Source organism: Zalophus californianus, chromosome 11 (genome assembly GCF_009762305.2).
Source record: "Zalophus californianus isolate mZalCal1 chromosome 11, mZalCal1.pri.v2, whole genome shotgun sequence".
NCBI classification, from domain to species: domain Eukaryota; kingdom Metazoa; phylum Chordata; class Mammalia; order Carnivora; family Otariidae; genus Zalophus; species Zalophus californianus.
The window spans coordinates 56,938,990-56,962,453 of record NC_045605.1 but is presented as its reverse complement, the minus strand read 5'-3'; the positions used below and the strand labels follow the sequence as shown (position 1 = coordinate 56,962,453).

The 23,464-nt window shown below is 51.8% G+C and overlaps 1 protein-coding gene and 1 pseudogene across 3 annotated transcripts in view; one reads left to right on the top strand and one right to left on the bottom strand.

Moving 5' to 3' along the window:
- Positions 1 to 3,484: 3,484 nt before the first annotated feature.
- LOC113913681 lies at positions 3,485 to 4,434 on the bottom strand (annotated as a pseudogene).
- A 15,077-nt stretch (positions 4,435 to 19,511) lies between these two features.
- SLCO2B1 (solute carrier organic anion transporter family member 2B1) overlaps positions 19,512 to 23,464 on the top strand; it is a 47,158-nt gene continuing 43,205 nt past the window's right edge. For 2 of the 3 annotated variants that reach the window (XM_027579565.2, XM_027579564.2), the window contains exon 1: positions 19,512 to 19,854. In XM_027579565.2, coding sequence (XP_027435366.2) covers positions 19,839 to 19,854 — 16 coding nt within the window. In that variant the 5' untranslated portion in view covers positions 19,512 to 19,838. The remainder of the gene's footprint in view (positions 19,855 to 23,464) is intronic. The other variant, XM_027579560.2, reaches the window with a different exon arrangement.

Sequence of the window (23,464 nt, the reverse complement as noted above, 5' to 3'; positions counted from 1 at the left end):
CATTGCAGCCTCTGCCCGATGGAATGATGCCTTGTAAGAGTTTATTATAAAATAGAGTATTCACATGGAGTCAAAATGTATAAAGTCTGTATATACAGTTTAATTGTAAAGTGAATACCATGTCACCACCATTCAGGGGAAGAGAATGAAACTGACAACTCCTCATAAAGCCCTTCGTGCCCCTCTCTAATTCACAACCCTCTCCCTTTCTTACAGAAATAACCCTGATTTTCCATTTTAATAATAAATATGTCTTCTCTTTTCTTCACAGTGTATGACATCTGTATGCATTGATAAAAAATGTAGTTTAGCTTTGCCTGTCTTTAAACTTTATATAACTGGAATCATATTATATATATCCTTTTGAGTCATGATTCTTTTGCTCAACACTAGATTCTTCCACTCAACACTAGATTCTTTCATCTATTCATGTGAGATTACTCATGTTGTGTGTATATGTAATTCCTTCATATTTTATCGGCATACAGTGCTACATCTTATGAACATTTTACAAGTTAGAGAAATGCAGCTATGCCAGATAATACAGTATGTGTATATTCAACATTATAAGATAGTGATAAAGCGTTTTCCAAAGTGGTTATGCCAATAAACACTCCCACTCTCAGTATACGAGTGCTCCATCAACCTGCATGCTCGTCAACTTGGGTATTGGCAGACTTTGACATTTTAGCCAGTTTGATGTGTTTCTAGTGGTAAGTATTCATTGTTGTAACTTGCACCTCTCCTGTTACTACTAGGTTGAGCATGTTTTCTTAGATTTATTGAACATTTGCTTGTGAAGTATTCTGCTAATTTTTCTAATGACTTGACTATTTTAAAAAAATTGACCTAGGGGCGCCTGAGTGGCTCAGTTGGTTAAGTGTCTGCCTTTGGCTCAGGTCATGATCCCAGGGCCCTGGGATCGAGCCCTGCATCGGGCTCCCTGCTGTGGGAAGCCTGCTTCTCCCTCTCCCATTCCCCCTGCTTGTGTTCCCTCTCTCGCTATCTACCTCTCTGTCGAATAAGTAAATACAATCTTTAAAAAAAATTTAAAAAATGAAAATAAAAAATTGACCTAAAGTAATTCTCTATATATTCTGGATGAATCCTGAGTCCTTTAGTTGGTTATATGCATTGCAAATAATTTTCTGTTCTGTAGCTTAGCATTCCACTCTCTTCCTGGTGTCTTTTGATGAACAGAAATTTTACATTTTAAAGCAGTCAAATTTATCCTTTGTTTTTTCTAGGCATAGAGCTTTTAAAAAATCTTGCTTCAGAAATATCTCCCCAGCCCAAGATGAGGACTGTAGTCTCCTATATAGTTTTATAGTTTTGCCTTTCATATTTAGGTATTTAATGAGATTGCTTTTTTTGTGTTTGCTTAAGCTAAGAGACAAATTTCATTTGTTGACATATGGATACCTGATAGTACCAATACTATTTATTTATTTATTTATTTATTTATTTATTTATTTATTTTAAGATTTTATTTATTTATTTGAGAGAGAGAGAATGAGAGATAGAGAGCACGAGAGGGAAGAGGGTCAGAGGGAGAAGCAGACTCCCTGCTGAGCAGGGAGCCCGATGTGGGACTCGATCGCAGGACTCCAGGATCATGACCTGAGCCGAAGGCAGTCGCTTAACCAACTGAGCCACCCAGGCGCCCTTAGGCAAGTTCTTTAACCATCTCTGAGTCTGTGTTTTTCTATCTGTAAAATAGAACATAATACTACCTATCTCATAGAGTTTTTGAGAGGATTTAATGAGATAGGGGATATTGGGTGCTTGGAGTGAAACATAATTATCTGAAAATTACTCAAGGAGTTCTCTGTGTTCTACGTGGCAATATCCAGGGGAGAGCCTGCCTGCATAGATTTAATTTCCCAGGGGACTGGTGGCATCCTTTTCCTGCAGGAGAAGACGCAACTTTCATGGGTTCTGAGGGTCTCAGGAGGCCAGCTGGCTTTATCAGGAGCTACAGTTACTAGCTGGCATCTAAGGTTAGACTGCGTAGTATCCAGTAGTCAGTTTGTTCTGCTCATAAACCTACTCTCTTGCTCCCTTCCTCTCAAAAGAGAAGCCGTCAGGGTCAGGGCATTAGACCTACATCTTAAGATGTATGTGTGTGAGCCGTTAGCAGCCAAGGCTGAGCTGCTAGAGGGCAGGCCACCAACTGTGTCTACTATAGTCTATCACTCAAACCGCTCAGATTCATTCACTTATCACAGCCTAGGATTTCCGGGATTCTGATTAGTCAGAAGGATTGCCCCTGCCACTGCAGCGAGCCCCATGGCTGCAAGTGATGCTCATCCTCTCTCTCCTCTACCACCCATTCTAGATTCCCTTCTCCTTTCCCTTCACTTTCAATCACCTCGGTTGGTCTAGATGGATTCCCTTCTAGCATGACCCAGACCCTCATCCCTGACAGTTCTGAGCCCTGGTTACTGTGCCTCATCAGGCTATGATTGCGCTCGTTGCCTATTTATAGTTAAAGTTGGTCGTGGAAGAAACAAGAAATGCTCCTGTGCCTGAGTACCAGCCTCCCGGCCCCCGCTATGTATGAGCAGTCTTATTCCCTCCTGAAGATCAGGGTCAATTACCCTTGCAAGTATCATAACTCCTTTTTTGATTGCTAGTATACTTGCACAGTGGGCTTAAAATGACCAGGCAGCTGTCATAGCTTTAAATTTAGTGAGACTTACTGTGTCTCCTGTGGAATCAGTACCATTTAATCCACAGAAGCTAAATTGTAGGGATTGGGAAGACAGATTCCCCACAATGGGTCACTGCGGGTGACAGTGAGTGGAGCCACTCTACTATCCACCCACTGGTTCTTGGCAGGAAACGTCACTTTTTAATGGGTATCCAAGCTGAAAATGGATCCTTTCCTTTGGACGGGAATATGGACTCCATTAACACTCCCTGACTGGAGCAGCTAGTGGTTTTCTTATGCAATTATTTCAAGCCTCCCACCTGCCGTCAACTATATTGCCGACACACAAGTGCTTGCTAACAGATGAGTGACGCCAAAGCCAAAATTATAAGAACTTAATAGGAAAAAAATTTAACATTGAATTAAATGCAAACTTCTTGGCCCCCACAACCCCCTTTGCTTCTCTCTGTCCTATCACCTTATATTATTCGCTGCGTGTGACTCCCCACTAGATTATGGATATCTTGAGGACAGCAATTGTGTCTGGGTCATTTCTGTCTCTGGCATCTAGTAACGTTTTTTTCTGAATGATTGGATGATTGTATTCATCACATTAATGACTGATGAAAATTGTGAAACCTACAATTATTCTACAGCACCAGAGGGAAGCGTTCTTGATCCAGTATTTGAGGACCAGGTTTTAGCTGTTTGCTCAACTGAATGAAGCCAAATTAGACTGTTGAAGTTCATTTTAAAATATTGATTGTGTTTCTATTCTATGCTAAGCATTGTCATTAATGTCCAGGGATCTGAACTAGTTGTGTCTAAGGATCAAGGGCCCCCAGAATGCCCTGGGTCCCAGGGACATGCCTTACTGGTGATGGCTGCTTTGACATCCTTGCTCCTCGGCGTGTAGATGAGAGGGTTGAGGACAGGGGTGAGGACAGCATACACCACATTGCCCATGATGTGAAAGTCGAGGGGCAGGTCAGCCCCGTAGGCCACATAGGCTGTGGCAATGGATGAGTAGTAGGTGCCAACCACCAGGAGGTGGGAGCCGCAGGTGGAGAAGGCTTTCGAGCGTCCTTCTCGGGAGCTGCTGCGAAGCACTGCAGCCAGGATGTGGGCATAGGAGAGAAGCACCAGGAGAAGGGGCAGGAAGGATACCACCATGGCGATGCAGAAGCCCATGAAGGTCTGGGGCGTGGTGTCAGAGCAGGAGGCCTGGACCCCAGCCAAGTGGTCACAGAAGCAGTAAGAGATGTGAGCAGTGTTGTCAAAGGCCAAGTGGGAAGTCTGCACCACTGCAGGGATGGGCAGGAGGAGGGCAGGGAGCCAGGCACAGGCTGCCAGGGCGGCACTGGTGCGCGAGGTCATGAGGACAGGGTAGTGCAGGGGGCGGCAGATAGCCACACAGCGGTCATAGGCCACGGCCACCAGGATGAAGGCTTCTGAGCAGGAGAAGCTGTGGAAGTGGTGCCTCTGCAGGAAGCAGGCGGGCAAGCGGAGGAAGCGGTCCCCAAGCAAGAGGAGGGACAGCATCTTGGGGACGGTGGTCAGGTGAAGAGGATGTCCAGGGCCGAGAGACTGATCAGGGAGAAGTACATGCGCTTGTGGAGGCTGGGATCTGCCACCACAGCCACCAGCATCAGGGCGTTTCCCAGCGGGATGAGCAGGTAGATTAAGAAGACAGGGAGGAAGAAGGATTCATACAGAGATAGAATGCCCCCCAGTTAGAAGACAGGTGAGTAGTCCTCTGATCCATTACAGATGGCTTCCATCATGGGTCAGGCCTGGATGTCCACTGTTCTGGAAACCAGAACAGTCAGGGAAACATTAACTAGAACATTCCTCTTTTTCTTTTCAACTGTGTATCTCAATCCCAGCAGTTTCTTCGTGTCTAGAATTTCATTGCACAATTAAGAAGCCCAGGATGGTGAGGTGTCTAATGAGCAATGCTTGAAAGAGCTGGTCCTGCCTGGTGGGGAAGAGAGAAAGACACAAACCCATGAAGGGCTGTCCAAACCCCATATATGGAATAAGTCTTATAATTAGAACTATCCCAGAAGGCACAAAATTGACGTGAAAATTAGTAAATTCCATATAACTAGAGGTATGCAAGGCTGGGGCCTTTTTGGTTGAAATGCTACAGAGAAGTTTTAATATTAGGGTAGGTGCTAGATTACAAAATCTTTACGCAGTCTTCTAACCCTAGATCCATTGGTTTAAAAGAAAAAAAAAAAAAAAGCAACAGGGGCACCTGGGTGGCTCAGTTGGTTAAGTGTCTGCTTTTGGCTCATATCATGATCCTGTGGTCCTGGGATCGAGCCCTGCGTCGGACTCCCTGCTCCTCAGGAGTCAGCTTCTCCCTCTCCCTCTGCCTGCCATTCCCCCAGCTTGTGTTCTCTCTCTCTCTGTCAAATAAATAAATAAAAATCTTAAAAAAAAAAGTAACATAAATGAACCACATCAATCAGATTGTGGAATTTAGTGGGCAAACTTATTCCATCTGAGAAGAAAAGTCTTGAGAAGCATCCATTTCAGTTCAAATGTCAATTAAAAATGAAGCTGCTTCTTTGTTAGTTCAGTAACTCTTTTAAGGGGGTCTCATGGGGTAGCCTAGTTCCTGCCACCACGGATGGAGGAACATTCTGGGTATGGAAATGTTGATGGGACCCTCACCAGACTTTGCCCACTGTTAGCACTAGAATCTTGAGTACAGTCATTTGGCATAAGACCATCCGGTCTGGGGATCTCTACACGGCAGTTCCTGGGTAGAGTTCTTTCACCTGAGACCTCAGAAAGATAACAAGATCACTGGTTGAGGATGACGAAGCTAAAGCCTGCAGTGAAAACTACATACTTTGTAATAAAGTTCCCTTGATTCTACCTTCCTATCTCTGAGCCTAAGGCTGTCAGTGGCTTCTGATAGAGGCTTCCAGCTCATGAGCTCTACAGGACTGGTGGGAACACTTCTTTGGAGACTTCGAGAGAACCATTTCTGTACAGCTCTGGATTCGATTCCTCTTCTACACCCCACTCATTGTCTCACTCCATCTGAACTGGGATATTGTGTCTCTTGAATCAGCATCCCTTGTCTCTATATTTCCATTCCCTTGAGGATTCCCTTTCTGGGCCATCTTATTATGGTATTGATAGGGAGAGCGGCTGCCTCCAAGGAACACTACCAACCGCTGTCTCAACCCAAGAATGGCTTCCCTGTCTCTGGAGCCGCTAGTGGGGCCCTCCATCTGTCTCTGTCTAACCTGGGTGCCTGTGACCTGTCTTTGCATCCTGGCTCTTTGTCATATCCAGGGTGCAACCAGAACTGATTTTCCCAGAGCTGCCTGGTTTTAGTCCTGAAATTTCCATGCCCCAGGGAAATTGCTCTGTCCTCAGCAAACCCAAATGTTTGTTACCCCAGAAGGGTAGAGGTACTGTATGTGACTTTGGGGGAAGGAGTCAGTTCCTGAATGGAATCCAAGTTGAAAATGAATTCTCCCTATTGGGGAAAAAAAATAAAAATAAAAAAAAAATTAAAAAAACCCAGCCTCCAGGGACCTTCCATATGTCTTCCCCTTTCCTAGCTGCTGCAGCTTGGCAGGTGTTACTCATTAGCCATTTTACGCCCAGCACCCCGGAGGCTTCCTTTCTTGGCCTCAGTTCAGAGGGCACTGCAGAGAACTGGGAAGACTCAGAACCAGTGTCAGGAGAGCTGGCGGATCGCTCTGCAGGGAGTCACTCTGCTCCCCAGAGGCGGTTGAAGAAGGTCACCACTCAACCGTGGCACCCCCCCCCCACCCCACCCCGAGACCCGAAGGGTGGCTCTGCAACCGCCGGAACTGAGCTGCGAGAGGTGTTGGCTCGCCCTTTACCTTGACTCAGTGATCGGGGGCCAGGGTATACTGACATTCGGATCACTGCCTCGCTGTCCCAACCACGGCGTGAGCAGTACCCCCTTGGTTTTCCAAGACCACCTCCAGCTTCTCTCTCTCTTAACAAAACCCTTCTCATGTCGCAGAATGTGTAAGAGCGGAAAGGGCCCTGCAGATTGGCCAGTCCCCGGTCCTTTCTTCACAAACGAAGAATCGACAGGGCTGGGGCTGGAGAGCAGGCCCAGGGCAACAGGAGCCCACTGCCAGGCTTGGTCCTGGAAAGCAGGCCTCCGGGCTCTGGCCTTGGCCTCCGTCCACCAAGCTGGGACACCTGGAGAACTGGGAAGCTCTGCCTTCCACCTAGGGAAAAATAGGCCAAAGGTTTTATTTTCCTCTCTCCCTTTCATAGGCTGATGTCAGAGACAGCTATAAATTTCTATTTTCTTCTGAGGGTGTTTTCCAACAGTTTCAGATGGGCTGGTTACCAAACGGAGGCTCTACATGGCTAGAAAAATGCTCATTTCAAGAAATGCCTTAAGGAAGAGATGGACTGGGCCCAGCTGTGAGGAGAACGTCACAGTAGCCAGGCCCTACGTCCTGAGCAGAAATGTTATGTGCCCCGCGCCTGGTACAACCAGCTCCTCAGAAAGTCTCAACAAACATTTTTTAATAAATGAATTTATGACCGAAACAGTTCACCTGAGTGAAACCCAACTTTTTCCCCTAATGGACTGGTCAGCAGGGTTTCCTCTTTTCTCCCTCATTTCTTTGAAATGAATCCAAACCGTGTTCCCTGCGAGTCGCTGCGAGTCTGAGCGGCTGTGCCCTCCTCAGACTGGGCCCCTGGGAATGGCACATGCAGGATTTGCTGGGCAATCACAGAACATCAGAGCCAGAAGCCTCCTGAAACACCAGGTGGGTAGTCCGATCCCCATCTCTCTCCCCATCTTTCAAATTTAAAAAGCCCAAAGAAGGGGGTGACTTGCTCAAGGTCACACAGGTGTTGGTGGCAGAACTGCGCTAGCAGCCACATTCCTGGCTCCTTGCCCAGGCCCGCTAAGGGGTCACCTTGGGAGAGGCACCGAAGCTTCCCCGTCTGGAGGCCCAGATCATTCTGGGGTTGTCATCCATGTTTCCCTCATTGGCCTGTGGGTTGCTTGGGGCTGGAGATTGACTGTGACTCCTCTCTTAGAAAGCCAGTGTCTCAGTGGGACCCATCTTGCTTCTTGGTGATTCCACAGACACTGGAGCATGGCTGTCCCCACAACCTCAGAGAATCCTCTCCAGCATTCCTGCAGAATCAGACAACACTCGACTTTATGGAGACCTCCTGGTCCTGCTCCCTTATTGTTGCTGATAGCAAGGGAGAGGCCCAGAGGGGGGCTATGACCTGGCTAAAATCACACGGCAAATCAGCAGCAGAACCAGCCTGCCCAGGATGCTACAAATTGGGGCAGAAAGATTTTAGCCCATCTCCCTTCTCTTAGAGCCCTTCTCAAGCGGGGTGAGAGTCTCTACCTGCTTACCCCCTAAAGCCTGACCTCCCAGAACCTTGTCCTTCCTTGGGCTCTGACCAGCTCTGGGCATTGCCTTTGAACCCAAGACCTCTGCAGGTGGCCCAGCTCACCGGCAACCCAGGCCACTTCAGCTTCTCCCTCCACTCCCCAGGCCAGCGCTGCCTCAATGGGGAGAACCAGGTTGGGGCTAAGCCTGGCCCCATTAAACCTCCAGGCCCTGCCCATCACTAGGCGTCTGGGGCTCTCCCCCTCGAGATCCCATTCTGCTGAGGCCCTGAGTAATGTTTTTCTGGGGACTCCCAAGTGGCCGATTAACAGCTACCACTGGGCTTTGCTGATATGGAACAATAAGAGTAACAGTCCTCACTGGGGCTCGGAACTCTGTGGTCTGTGGATGTTTTCCCAGCTATCGAGCAACAACTGGGAGCCCCATGTGACATGAGGAAACTGGGGCTCAGAGGTGGAAGGAATTGCCCCATCACATGGCAAGCCAAGGGCCGGGGCGGATCTGAGGTCTCACATTTTCTCAGGCTAGCCTCTGAGCCAAGGACACACAGAAGGAAAAGTCTGTGAAAATTCTCTATGTAAGTGTGAAGTCCGTCCTGTGCTCTTGGCCAGGGGGTGGGAGCGGAGCTTTGAGTGTTTTGAAGCTAGAGGAACAAGTGTGACAGAGCAGGGAGCCACTCCGTTTCCCAGATCTTCACTCTCTTCACACTCGCCTGCCCTCTTTTGCTCACTCTTGCTCTTTATGTGAGACACATTATAACTCAGGCCAACCTCCTCCAGGAAGCCCTCTTCCTCTAGCCCCCAGCGCTCTTGCTCTCCTCTGGATTAACCAGGCCCGGCTGCCTATGCTGCTTATTTTTTCAAAATTAGAACGGAGGCTCACTATTCATTCCCTATTGAATGAAGCTGGCTGTGTGCCGGCCGCCCGATCACAGTGAATTGACATAGTCTAGTAGGGATAGCCAATGACAACACTGACCAGCAATTCTATCCAGTGTGATGTGTACTACTACAGAGTTGAACGGCTCAGAAGAGGGAACAATGCAGGCTTGCATCATGGAAGACATCTTTTGGGTTGGTTATGAATTATAAGCAGATGAGGAGAGCCCTCAAGGCCAATAAGGCAGGGACAAAGTCAGGAAGGGCTGAAAAAGCAGGAGGTGTGTTCAAGGGGCACACAGAGGAGTATTGGGGATGCAGAACAGAGGGAGAGACTGGGAGTCTCAAAAAGGGAAGCTACAGAGGTTGGCAGGGGCCAGAGAGAGAAGGGGCTCAAATTCCAGACCGCAGAATAACAACTCAGCCCAAGACACGGGAGAGCCAGGACCAGCCTTCAGGCAGGGGACTAACAGTCAGCTGCCTATTCCAAAAAGATCACCCCGACTGCCACGTGGAGAGCAGATTCTCGTGGGAGAGGCTAGAGGCAGGGAGACCAGCGGGGAGCTGGGTCGCGAGAAGAGGAATAGGGAGAAGTAACAGTATTCCCGATGACGGAAGCCGCTGCCTTTCCTGAGCGCTTACTTGTGCCAATGATGTGCCCAGGTGGTCACCTGCTTCATCTCAGCTCATCTGAGTGGTGGTTTTCATTACCCTTGCTGTATAGACGATGAAGCTCAGAAAGGTTAAGTCACGAAGCCTGCTTTGGCCCCTCCTCTGGGCCCACAGGGAGACACTGTTAGAATTCTATCCATCTCCAAGGCCCACGCCTTTTACTACCCAGGATCAGAGAAATCTGCAAGGGGCAGACTGGCCAAAATGTGATAACTGCATATGAAAGAGTCCAAGCATCCTGGCTTGGGTGACAAGGCAGATGGCGGTGGGTGGTGGGCAGTGCAGGTGGGAAGACAAGTTTTCAGAGGAAGATAAGGAGTTCCGTTTAGGACGTATTGTATCTGAGGAGCCAGTGGGACATCCAAGTGGGGATGTCCAGCAGATGTTTGAGGGTTTAAGTCTGGAGCCCAGGAGAAAGAGAGCTGAGTTGTAAAGACTTGGGGTTGAGGGGGGAGCCTTTGTTTTTACGGAGCTAGGGAGAGAGTGTAGAGCGAGAAGGACAGAACCTCGGAGGAAACCATCACGAGATGGGGGCAGAACAAGAAGGGTCTGCAAAAGATGCTGAGAACAAAAAAAGAAACGCCCAGAGAGAATGCAGCCACCATGATATCACAGAGGAGCTAGCTCCAAACGGCCTGCGCGGCCAGCAGCAGTAAAGCCGCCGAAGGGACCAGAGGTTGAGAAGCGGGGCGCGTCCGGGGGCCCAGTAAGGAAGAGACCACTGGCGACGCTGGGGTGAACAGGTCCAGAGGAACAGCGGGCGTGGGAGGTTGGGGGCTGAGTAAGTGGAGAGAGGGGTAGACGGCATTTTCAAGAGGCTTGGCTGTGAAGAGAAGTGTGTAGTTGGAGGGCAATGAGGGGTCAGGGAGGATTTTGTTGTATTTTTAAAGTGGAGATAACTTGAGCAGATTTCCCAGCATTTGTTGGTGGAGATAAGCCAGTAGAGAGGGACAAGAGGAAGGATGGTCGACAGAGGAGAGGAGCTTCTGAGCCCAGAGTCTAGACTTCGTGGTGAGTTAGGTGGGAGAAGGGGTTAAAAAAAGGAGGGGTGTAAAAGCAAGTTTGCAGATTTAGTGGTGCGGGGCGCGGGGGGGGGGGTCTCATTTCAGACCAGAATGGTGGGTAAATTCCGTGAAGATGTGGAGGTTGTAGGGAGTTTGTTCTCTCCACCCAATGGGACCTGGAGCCTGTATAGCGGGGCGGTCTCAGATCTTGGCACCAGACCGGACTGGCGCCAGACTCAAGCCTGGCATTTAGCTTCCTGAGGCTGAGCTCCCTCTCCTGTACGATGGGGGTTTGTCCATTGAGTGAGGAGCTCTCGAGTGCAAGCTCTTTGCTCATGAGGTACAGGTTGAGAAGAGGAGAAAGGTGCAAGCTGGTGTCGTAAGCATTCTCCACCCAGATTGCCCAAGCCCTGTCCCTCTCTCCTGGGGCCACCAGGAGGCCCGTAACATTCACAGGGCAGACCTCTCCCTCCTTAGAAAGTGGGGAGGTCCAGATGTGTCTCCAGGTGGAGCCCGTGCATCTCAGGAACTTTTTTGAGCTGGGAAGAGAAAACAGCCCGGCCCCTCTGAAGTTCCCACCTGCACAGAGGCCAGCAGCCGCGCCTCTGCCCTGGAAAGTCGGTGACACTCTGTCTCCCTGTCTCGCCCCTACCGCTCCTCACCCTCACGGCGTGAAGCTCCAGCAGACTCGAGAGGCTGGAAAAGGAAAGTGCCAAGGAGGAAAGGGAAGGTATAAATACATTCAGGGAGAACCTAGGCTGCCTTGCCAGCTGTGGGCAGGAGGCCATGGAGCAGGACTCTCCTAGAAGGAGAGTCCAGAATCAGGACCCAGGGTTGGGGTCTCCGGCCCTCTCATCACTATCTTTCCCACCACCAGGAGGCAGTGATGCATCAGCTTTGGGGGCCTAATGCCCGGGGGCGGAGGGGGGTGGCGGTTAAAATCCTAGCTCCTCCACCTACCAGCTCCACTTGGGCAAAAGACTGCCTTCTCTCTGCTTCTGTCTCCCCTGAGTGAGTGGGGGTAACAGCACCAGCACAGTGAAGGTTTGGTGAGATACTCTAGGTGAGAGTATTTTGCAAAATGTGAAGGCTGTGAAGTTTTCTATCACTGTCCCCTGGAGGTCTTCTCCTCTGAGGTTTTTCACCCTAGAAGGCTGGAGGCAGAGGAACTGGCTGATGAAAAGTTCCCTGAGGGTATGGCCAGCTTGTTCAATGCTCACTGACCAGGGTCACATAGAGAACCAGGATATGATCCAGACCTCCTCCATTTTCTTCCTGAGTCAGGAAACACTTGGGGGAGGGGGCAGTTGGCAGTGGTCCTTGCAGGGTGAGTGCTAATTCTGTGACAAAGGGAGGAAGGGCATTTGACCAGGGGGACACTGCATGTGTATGGGTACCAAGACATGAGTGTGTGTGGTATGCTCTGGGCGGAGGACCAGGGTAGGTGGGGAGACCAGTAAGGTAGGTCATAGGTATGTGATGACAAACAACAATTTTTAGCTAAAAAATAAGCTTTGCTCTGATGAGCAGGGCTGGGTGCCATGAGATTGGGGTTTGGAAGGATGACTCTGGGAGAATGGGGGAGATGAATTCGAACAAGGAAACTGGAGTCACAGAAGAAAACGGGGACTGCAAGAGTCTGGAAGAATGAGGAATGGACTCTGAGCTAAGGGGGACAGGGAGGAGAAGACAGGAATGTGAAGGACAGAGCTGCCGTGGGCTGTGGGGAGGGATGGGGGTCAGGGATGGACCTGACTCCGGTGAGACTGGGTTTCAGTAGAGGCCTAGGAGGGAACTAGGAGGGGCAGGTCTCCAGGCCAACAGTTGCTCTTGCTGAGCCAGAGGTGCCTGGGGGACCCCAGGAACACGTGGACATCAGGAGGGTGTCTGGGCTGGAGCAAAATCTAGGAATCACCTGCTGGGGTTCAAGCTCTTTCTGTTGTGGGAGGGAAACCTGAGATTTGAGGAGGAAAGTGACACACCCAAGGTCATTCAGACGGTGATCAGTAGAATAGGCGTGGACCCCTGTCAAAAGTGCTTAGCTCCGTACTCAACTCTATTCAAGGCCATGGTTTAGGGACTGGTAGACAGATGACTGAGTCCTCAAACTAGCCCTCTGAGATAGTTAAGTGCCATGATTCTGAGCACAAGTTCTGGAGCCAGACTGTCTAGGTTAAATCCTGGTTCTGCCTCTTAACAGCTGTGTACCCTTGGGCAAGTCTCCTCACATCTCTGTGCCTCAGCTTCCTCATCTGTAAACTGGGGGCTCTAATGGGTAGTTGGGAACATTAACTGAGTCCGTGCAAGGAAAGTGCTTAGAACAGTGTTTGGCATGTGATTCATGAATGCCAGTCATATTTATTGTATCCATTTTATAGCTGACAAAACTGAGGCTTAGAAGAATGAAGTGGATGGGGTGCCTGGGTGGTGTAGTCAGTTAAGCTACTGACTCTTGGTTTCAGCTCAGGTCGTGATCCCGGGGTCATGAGATTGAGCCCCGTGTCGGGCTCTGTGCTTAGAGCAGAGTCCGCTTGGGACTCTCTGTCCCTCTCCCTCTGCCCCTCCTCCCCTGCTCACTCTCTCTCTTTCTAAAACAAATAAATAAATCTTTAAAAAATAAAAGAAGAAGAGTGAAGTGGCTGTCCGATTCCACATAGCTGGTTGTTGGCAGAGCTCAGGCCTAAGTGACTCCAAAGACTGGATTGGTTTGCTTATGCTGAACTGCCTCTCCTTGTGGCTATTTCTGGAAGACGGTTCGATGTTTTCAACTCAAGAGACAGGAGTCTGCAACCTAAGGACCCCTAGGAAGGGATTCTGTGGGCCTGGGCTGGGATTTGCTGGAAAGATCCACCCCTGCCCTTGCCAGAGACCAGGTCTGCTCCATTTGGGATATCTCAGGCCTGGTGTCTCCCTTCCCCCAGGAAGACGCATCTGTGTTTCACCCAGAGGACAAAAAAAAGGGCAGGCCTTTAAATAAGGACAGCGTCACTTTGACAGTGAGAGTGTTTTAGGCATGAGTGCCAGAACAGTCGGAGCGAGTGAAGCTAGGAAGAGTGTGTGCAAAGTGGGGAGGGTAGGTGTGTTCGGCTGGAGTGGGAGAAGGAGAGAACCAAACAAAATGCAAACTGACAATGCTCCAGATAAACGGCACTGAGTTAGAGCAGAGGCCAGTTGTGTGTCCTGCCCTGGCCCAGACTGGGCCCAAACGCCAGACAGAATGCTCTTTGCCCCAGCAATCCTCACCTGAGCATCTGCGGAGGGCCGGCCGGCTGAGATCAGCTGCCTGTGCACTCGGCTTCCTGCCTTCCCCATCTGCAGGCTCGCAAGCCCATCAGGGAGGAAGTGACTCATCTTCCTAGATGAAGCATGCGGCATGCTTCCCCAGCAGCTGTCATAACCTCTGCCCAAGTCCCAGAAATGAAGCCCAGGGAATAAAGGGCCCTCGGGTTTCTGTAGATCACCGGTGCTGTGCTGCGCATGCGCCCTCCGGAGCCAGTGCCTCAAAAGAATACAATACTGGTGATGCTGATTGAGCACCCACCAGGCACTCTGCGAAGACTGCCGCTTATGAGCCCCATCCTGCAGATGAGAACACAGAGGCAACAAGAATTGAGTAACACACGGATATGGGGTTTCCCTTTGGGAAGACGAAACAGTTGTGGAGACAGGTGGTGGGGCTGGCTGCGCAAATCTGTGAATGCACTTCATGTCCCCGGATGGTACACGTACGATGGTTAAAAGGGTAAATTTTAGGCTGTGTCTATTTTACCACAATGCAAAAAAACTTACAAACAAGCAGAGAAGTAATCCAGCTACCAGGTGGAGAAGCCAGGATTCATGCCCAGTGGTCCTGCCCCCAAAGCCTGGTCCTTGACCATCCGCTATTTTGTCTCATTTGCAAAGGGGAGACACTGATCTGAGAGACAGGGGCACTTGCTCCCGAGGACGCTGGGGAGAGCGGGACAGGGCTGAGTTTTAAGCAGGGAGGGGCATGGTCAAATTTAAGGGTTGGCAAGTTCCCTCAGGCTGGAAGGAAGATGGGCTGGAGGTTGGGGAGGAGGCTGGAGCAGGGCCCAGGCAAGAGCGTCTGGTGGTCTGGACCAGGGTGGGGCCGGCAGGATGGGAGAACGGGGCCAGCTTGAAGGACTTGTGGAGCGAATAGGCAGTTGTGGAAGGGAGGGGAGAGGCAGGGGCAGGCTGTGACTGCTTTCGCTGGGCTCCCCCCAGCCTGTCCACTTCAGCCTCCTGGGGCGGTGGGCCTCTGCCCCCTTTCCCTGACTGGAGGAGTCTCGGAGGAAAAACCTGGGGCACCGACCTGCTCTCTGGCCCCCAGGGGGCAGTGTTGCAAAGTCGTCTGGGAGTTGGAACCCTTGCTTCGAACTCCCTGCAGTCAGGGGCTGGGGCTGGCTCCCCTCCGTCTCCTCTCCCAGCCTTTACTGCGTCCCTCCCCCATGTCCTCTCTCCCAGGAGGCAAATTATTAATAACCATAATCCCTCATGTCCCACACCTGACACTTTACAAAAGCAGTGGTACATCCGTTAGCTCACGTGGTTCTTCCCCAAAGACTGGGGTGGAGCAGAATGAGATCCTTCTTTTTATTGCCCCACCCCCCCCGACCATTATCTAAGGAAACTGAGGACCAGGCAGAAATAGGATCTGACTAATGCCAGTGTGTTGGTGGCAGAGCCAGGGCTGGGAGCCACGGGCCAGCCAGCACCCAGTCTGGACCCCGTGAGAGGGTATAGCCCTGCAGTGCCCGTAGAATGACAGCTGCTAACAAGGGCCCCCCCCAGCCAGCCTGCAGAGCCCTAACTTTGCCCTTGAGCTCCCTCCCACCTCAGGGGCCCTTCTTGGTGATTTATTCCCGTGGGGTTGTCAGTCAGGTCAGACCTGCCATGATTTACTTCCTCCTCATCCTCTGCTTGCAGAATTACAAGAATCACCCTATTACCATTGTCACCCTATTAATAATGGCTCATTATTAATGCTCAGCTCTTAGAACTTAGCAAGCGCTAATCCATCCATTAGCTCCTCTGAGCCTTATGACAGCGCTGAGAAGGTATTTCACAGACAAGGGCACTGAAGATCAGAGAGGGCAAGTGACTAGCCTCAGGTCACCCAGTTGGGCTTTGGGAGAGATTACAAGAGATTACAACCTCCTATGCACATACCAAGTTGAAGATAGGGCGAGATAGTTGAGGCTTATTGCGACTTTGCCTCAAGGGGTCCTGTTATCTTGATTTTACAGATGAGGAGATTGAGTCTCAAAAATCTACTGCATCAGGGGCACCTGGGTGGCTCAGTCGCTGAGTGTCTGCCTTCGGCTCCAGACATGATCCCAGGGTCCTGGGATCGAGCCCCACGTCGGGCCCCCTGCTCAGCGGGAGGCCTGCTTCTCCTTCTCCCACTCCCCCTGCTTGTGTTCCTGCTCTCACTTTGTCTCTGTCTGTCAAATAAAGAAATAAACTGTTTTAAAAAAAAATCTACTGTATCAGGATTGACCTGTCTGATGCCCAAGCTCATGCTCTTTCTGGGGCCTGGGGCTGCCACATTCAGGGAGGGATGCAGAGTTTCTAGCATAGTACATATCCTCTCCAGCCTGGAGGGAGAACCTGGTGGGAGGTGGATGCCGTTGGACCCAGGGGAAAGCTGCTGTTGGGGCAAAAGGGCTTGCCAAGGAGGAACCTCCAGGGGAGTGTAAGCTGTAGAGAGAGCATGCTGTGCAAGGCTGGGTGGGCTGGAGGTGCTAGTGACTGTGCTGAGCCAAGGTGGGCCGGGCTGAGTGGCCAGGCCATGCACCCACCTGCCTGCAGACCTGCGCTTCTCCTCGCATGATTCGGAAATTTTCTGTCTTGATCCAAGAGCTGTGCCAACAAAGAGGGATAAAATCCTGAACCCTTGGCAGGCTGGGGTCTTTTTCTCATCCACCAGAGAGAGAAACTAAAGCCTAAGGAGAGACAATGACTTCCCTGTGGTCTCTCCAGGCCTCAGTCTCCCAGTCGGAACAAGGGAAGGATTGAATGAAATGTGCTCCAGTTTCCTTCCTGCTCTGACCTTCTAGGTACCATGCGTCCATCTTTGCTGTCCTTGGCTCGGATCCCGGCCCCTGCTGTCTGTTTGACTTGTAGCTCTGGGCAAGACACAAGGACTCTCTGAGTGTCAGGGTCCTCATGGGTGAAATAAGTATGACACAGCCCTCCTTGAGCAGATTAAATGAGCCATGCATGGGAGCATGGCTGTGTAGCTTGGGTTCTGACCCCAGGCAGCGTCTGGGGGTGGGGAAGGCTAGAACTCTGACTGAGGTCCTCACTTGTCTGCCCAGCCAAAGGCTCATTTATAGACATCCGGCTCCTGGCTGCCAGGCTGAAGGGAAGTGGGAGCAGAGGTGCTGAGATGGCAGTTTGGAGCCTTTTTCAGGAAGGAGCCTCTGGCTACTCTTCCCCTTGCTACCGCTGCCTCCCCATCTTCTGGGCCTTCTCACAGTGACACTCATGACAGTCCTGAAGGTGGGAGGTGGGAGGTGATGGTCTCCATTTAACAGATGAGAAGACTGAGACCCAGAGAGGAGGGAGGACTTGCTGCAAATCCCATAGCTAGTTAGTGACAGAGCTGTGACCAGAACTGAGGTCTCCGGTCCGGAGCTCAGCACTATTCTGTTACACCCAAATTCAGATAGTTCTATAAAATGAAGACTGTCCTATTTTTCTGGGTTTGCAAACCCCCTACATGGGTTGACTTATTAAAGAAGGGAAGGGCCTGGGTTCTGCAAACAGCCCAAGGTTTTACGAACAGCATCAGGCTCGGCATGAGACGCAAGACTGTGCATGCATCATGGGGCCTCAGAAGTTCTGCGAGCCATGCTGGGCTTTGCCAACAGCGTGGGACTCTAAAAAAGGCATCAAGTTTTGCAAACTGTGGGAATCTGCAGATGGTGTTGCAATCTACACACACCATGGGGCTCTGTAAAATGCACGGGGTTCGGCAAACACCATGTTGGCAAGTGGTAAAGCAGGGGTGCAAAGCAGGTTGGTTGAACAAGCTGCGGCTACCCATGATGGGACGTCACAGAGGGATTAGCCCAAGAGCCCCCGAAGGCCCGTTAGCCTAATTCCCAGACGCTGCTGGGTAGCTGACCCTTATTCCAATTCCATAGATGAGTTCAGGAATATTCTCGGACCGGGCTACGTCAACCTGGGGAGGCCGAAGAGATAAATGAAGAGCACTCATGTCGGAGGTTATGGTATGTTCCACGCCTTGGGGAGCGTTGTGCATTGTTTCACTCAAAGACTGATGAGCTGAACTTAGCCAGCCAAGCTGGGCCCGACAGGTACCCAGAGCAATCCACGTATAGAACTTTTTCAGCCTCTGAAGCCAAGATGGAGGCAACTGAGTTTCCAGAAAGCCTAAAGGGACCTTCTCTCTCTTAACCATGCACCTGCAATTTGGAGTCTGAAGTTGGCACCTCTGCCAGTCTCTGTGAAGACTCGCACTACTGACTTCAGTAATACACAGAAATAGAACCAATTTGGTTTTCTCAAGCAGGAGCAGGGCCTGGTCTTTATATCAATCTGAGCCAACGATTGACCTTTCCTAGTATGGTGGTCATGAATTCACATTCCTGGTTTCTCAAAGACAGTCAGGCAACGAGTATCTATGGAGGGCCACTATGTGCCAGGCTGTACACTGATTATTTCAAAGACTCCCTGCTTCCCACCAGCTCTCTCATATAGCCCCCGGGAGCCAAGTGGGGTCCATGGATATTTCTCTTATCACTGTACCCTGAAAGTTGGATTCCAAATCCACATCCCCATTTCATGCAAAGACCTTATTCCTAGACCTGGGTCAAGTTCACTTCTGTATCTTGGATCTGGGGAAACCCAGAGGTCTTCCTCAGAAAATGCAGCCTGGGTGGAAGAATAAGCCTGGTTCTAGCACCAAAGGTTCAAGGCATGGCCCCACCACCTACTAGCTGGGTGATCTCTGGGCAGTTACTGAGACTCAGTGCCTCATCCATAAAATGGGGGAATAAGCAGCTGGCCTAGAGGGCTGACAGACCCGGAAGGGCCTCACGTGCGAGTGCTGAGCAAGCTGGGAAAGGCAAACCGGTATGTTTCCTCTGCTGGCCTGTTCTGAGACCTGCCTCTGTGGCTTCCTTCTCTGAGCTCCAGGCCTTCAGGCTTGGCTTTTTTCTTGCTCGCTGAACTTACACAGCAGCCTTACAAGTGAGGGGTCAGCTGTCCTTTCTTTATGGATGAGGGAAATGATACTCAGAGATATAGAAACTTGTCAAAGACCACGTAGCCGGCTGAAATGAGACCCAGGTCTGTCTGGCTCCAAGGCCTCCATCCTCAGCCTTCAATCCAGAAAACTCTTGAAATTGCAGATTTGCCCTTCTCCTCCCCGACCCCCTCCACCAAGATGGAGCTCCACTTCATGAGCTGTTGCCGTGAGTCCCTTAAGGCGGGCTGGCCATTGTGAATCCCGGTGAACGGACTTACTCCTTGCTCTGGATCTTCCGAGCTCAGAGAGGAGATGGGGGTTTAGTGAGAGGGGTTGAGATCTTCAGGGGGCCAGGGATTCTGGGAAGGGGGACCCTGGGGGAAGAGGGGCTCTCTATGGGGCTCATGGAAGGTGACAGGATGTGGTGGGGGACAAGAGCTTGGTGGGGGACAGCTTGAGAATGGGAGTGCATGAGGAGACTGGAGAATCCAGACTGAATGAGACCAGGGCTCGGGGACCATCAGCATCCCCTCTGCCCGCCACCTCTCTACTGCTAATGGAGGAAGAGAAAATATCCCGGGGAATGCTGAGGCGAGAGGATGTGAAGGAACAGGCTGAGGGGAGGTGACACAGCAGCCTCCTCCCAGCAGCGGGGCCGGATCGAAAGAAACCCAGCCTCCTGCACCACTCTGGCCCTGGGCTGTCCCAGCCAAAGATCAGAGGAATTCAGAGAGAGAGAGAGAGAGAGAGCCAGAAGGAACCAGTAACTGGATGAGGCAGGTCCTGGGAGAGTGGAGTCAAGTATTACAGGAATTCCTACCCCATCTCAGAAGAGGTGGCTGTGATCCAGTGTGGCCCGAGCAGCATCGGCCCCAGTGCCTGGAGTCTCCACATTAGTGCCTCCCTTCGGTGGCTCGTGGCTGCTGTCTCCAGGGGCCCCTGATAAGGTCTCACTCCCTCCCCTGCCTGCCTCTTGACATTGAAATAGGAATTCACTGCACCCCATGAATCATGGGACCCAGAATAGGTAAGTCTTGGATGAAATTAAGGAAGGGGCACTGGGAAGGAGTCTGGGGGCCACATTCCCAGTGTGGAGGGTGAGGAGGCTGTGGAGCCAAAATGGGTGTACTGGGTGGGGTGGGCTGGGGGACTCGCGGTTCCTCCACACAGAGCCAGCCACAAGGCCAGACCTAGAGAAAGTGTTTGAATGAATGAGTGAATGACGCAAGGGGCAGGAAGGGACGCTGTTTACTCAGCTGGAGGCGGGGAACCCAGCCTACCTTCCTTGATGAGACAGAGATGCTGAGAGGACAATGGAAAGTCGGGGCACTCGAGCCCCTCACTGAGCCCTGTTCCCCGTCCAAAGCAGGCAGAGATAAAGACAGACAAAGCAGACAAATATACAGACAAAAGTGGAGTCAGAGACAGAGGAAGTCCAGAGATAGGGAGTCAGACAAAGGCTGGGACAGAGGAGAAGACAAAGGCCAACAGGTGTCTGCAGGACTGTGCAGGGACAGGGAAGGAGGTCCGCCCCGGAGAGAAGGCTGCAGAAGAGACAGGGGGAAATGAAGAGAAGCAGACAGAGACAGACAGGAGAGAGACAGGCAGGCCTGCCACGAAGAATCCGAAAGCTCAGCACAGAAGAGAAAGGGGTTCAGAGAGAGGCTTGCAGAACCCAGCCTGCAGCGTGACACGCGCCACGTGGAGAGGGCGGAGGTTCTGGGAACGGAGCGCCCCGCTGAGCACTTCTTGGGCAGAGGAGGGAGGTGGAAGAAACAAAGGGTCTTCAGACACGGTGCCCTGCAGTGATCACCTCTGGTCTCCTTCCAGCTGTCTGTCCCCTGTTGGCTGTGTTAGCCTCACGCCCACTCAGGCAGGACTGAACCTCCTCCCTGGCTTGTGCGGGCGGCACCGAGGGCTTCGTGGGCGGCCTGACGCGGCTTGGGGACCCTGGCATGGCAGGAAGGGTGGGGTGGATGCTTCCTCTGGGGGCCTTGCCGGAGAGATGACAATGAGGTCAGACTTGGGTGGTTGGTTTGGAGATGGGCCACTGACAGACCAAATTACCCATCAGCTTTGGCTCGCTGCAGGATGGGAGGGTTGTGACCCTACAGGTATGGGAAGAAACTAGAGACTTTGGCTGTATTGGCTTGTCCCCCTCACCCCACTGTTATTCTGACCCCTGCAGGGCTCAGCTCTAGACTATTCTCTAGCCGCCCCGACCTCCCGCACATACAGCAGGAGGCTGATCCCCCGTCTGCCCACTGGGCCACTGGGGGCCACCTCTGGCTTTGCTTCCTGGGCCCCACCCTGAGCTCCTTCTGGTCTGAGGACATCTGAGGGGTATGGGAATGCAGGTGGGGCAGGGTATAGAGACTGGAGCCTGGGAAAAGAGCAGGGGCCAGCTTGCGTGAGGGAGAGGGGTCAGCTGTCCTAGCCAGGGGCAGACATCAGAGAGAGGAATCAGGGTCAGATCTGGCTCTCAGCCCAGCCCTACCACCAGCTCACCATGTGCCCTTCGGCAACAGGCAGAGCTTTCCCTGTCTGTGGGGGAGGAGTTGGAGAAACTGATCTCCCGAGGCCATTCCTTTTGTGATTTCAGAGAAGCCTCTTTCCTACCTCTGCTTTTTGCTCACAGCTTTTACCTCCACCAGGAAGGTATCTGCCCACGTTTCTTCACCGGTTCTGGTGAAATTTGCCATTTGCCAACTCCTCCAAACATCAGCTTCTCCAGGAAGTCTTCCAGACGGATTCCCCAGCTAGAAGTAACATATCTCACGTCTGCTGCTTGACTTCTCTTCTTCGAGGTTCATCTTTTCTTGTTGCTCGTATTGTTTCTGCTGCTTTCCAGCCGTCCTGGGTTCAAAGTGCATCAATCCGGGGCAGATAGGTAGGGCAAAGGAAAGAACTAGCAGCCCCAGGTCAAACTTTGAGCTCTGCGTCACTGGCTGTATGAGAATTCAGTGACATTCTCTCACCCTTTTTTAAAAGTTGAGGAAACAGATGCTCCAAGAGGGCAAGTGGTCTCACCCAAGGTCACCCAGCAAGGGAGCAGCAGAGTGGGGGCCAGCAGAGTGGGGGCAGGTTGTCCTGATGCCAAAGCTCTTTCCTCTCTCTGCCATGACCCTCGGGGCTCCCTCCTCTCTTCCGCAGACCCCACACTAGTGAGACTCCACCCAAGACTTGGGCGCTTCTCCACTGGTTCTGGACAAAGCAAACTATTCTCTGGGTGCGAGTGACTGGGGAATGGGTGGGGTTGGGGTGGTTATTTCCTCCCAGGCGAGGCCTTGCCTACTGGGCCTGATCTCAGGCAGCTGTGAACCAGATGGCAGGCTTGCCTAAACCCTACAGTCAGGGGCTAGGCATTCAAAGCCCCCTCTGCTTTTGTCCCTTTCTGGGACTCACTTTCTCTGTGTGACAGATGGAGGGGCTTGGCTGAGGTGGTCATTTGGTCTCTTCCTATACTGAGAAGCCCAATCTTCTGTCTCTGGAAGGAGAAGTGCAGCAAAGGCCCCTCTGCAGGCGAAGGGTCAGATCTCCCCATCGGTGATAAGGGGGCTGGGCTGTGTCCAGGGTGCCAGCCCCAACTTCAGCTGCACCCTGGGGGCCGGGAAAAAGTAAAGAAGTAAACTTGGTGCCTGCCATCCCTCATGGGCTGCAGCCCAGAGCCCTAAGCGTTAATGCTTGAAATGATGGAGAACAGTGCCTCCCTCCCCAGACTGGGAGCTTCCTGGAGGTGGGGTCGGATTTGAACCATTCTTGGGGCCCCAGATTTCAGCACGGGCTCGGCAGATGTGAGGATCTGGGGAAGTCTCCGTGCCTAAGCTGTCCTCCCTCCACTCCCTGTCTCCTCCCAGGACATTCCTTCCTTCCCGCCAACCTGTTTTGAAAGCCTACTCTAGGTTGAGGACTGGAGACTCATGGGATGGAGTAAGGTTGGGTATAATAGGGCCCTAGGGGGTAAATGTAAGCACACAGAGAGATGAGCTGGGACTCGTGGTCGGGGCGGGGAGGGGTGGGCAGCGTGGCCAAAGCCAATGGCCACCTCTCTCTGAGCCTTAGGCTGAAGGAGACTGACCTGGATTCCCTATGTGCTCAGGGCTCACCCTGCCCCCCAGGCCCTCCACACTGTTTTTAATGTCATCTTTCTAGTTGGGATAGCCAGGGCTGGAACTGGGAACAGAAAGTCCCAGCACAGGGTGCCTGACCCAGTTTGGAAACCACCAGAAAGTGCTTGGCCTCCTCCCCCACCCTGCACGATCTTCCTCAAGAAACAACAGCTGGGAGGCCAGCAAGAGCTGGACCTCAACCATGCTGTTGTCATCCCAGCAGACCACCAGAAGCCCTGCAAGGAGGAATTTCCCAATGATGACAGCCAAGCCCTTCGTGCCTCCGACTCTTTCCCCTCCAGAAGCTCGCTGACCCCCTCCAGGAGCTCACTCGGGCCGCACTGGAAACCGGGGCACGCAGGGCCCCCCAGCCCACCCCCACCCCAACCTGAGCCCCTCCTCCCACATTCCCATGCTCCAACCCCGTCTTCTCCCTCCCTCAGCTTAGCTCGGTTCAACAATCATGTTTTTAAGCTGGGCCAGGCCTTGAAAGATGAGAAGTGGTTTGCTGGCGAGAAAGGACACTCC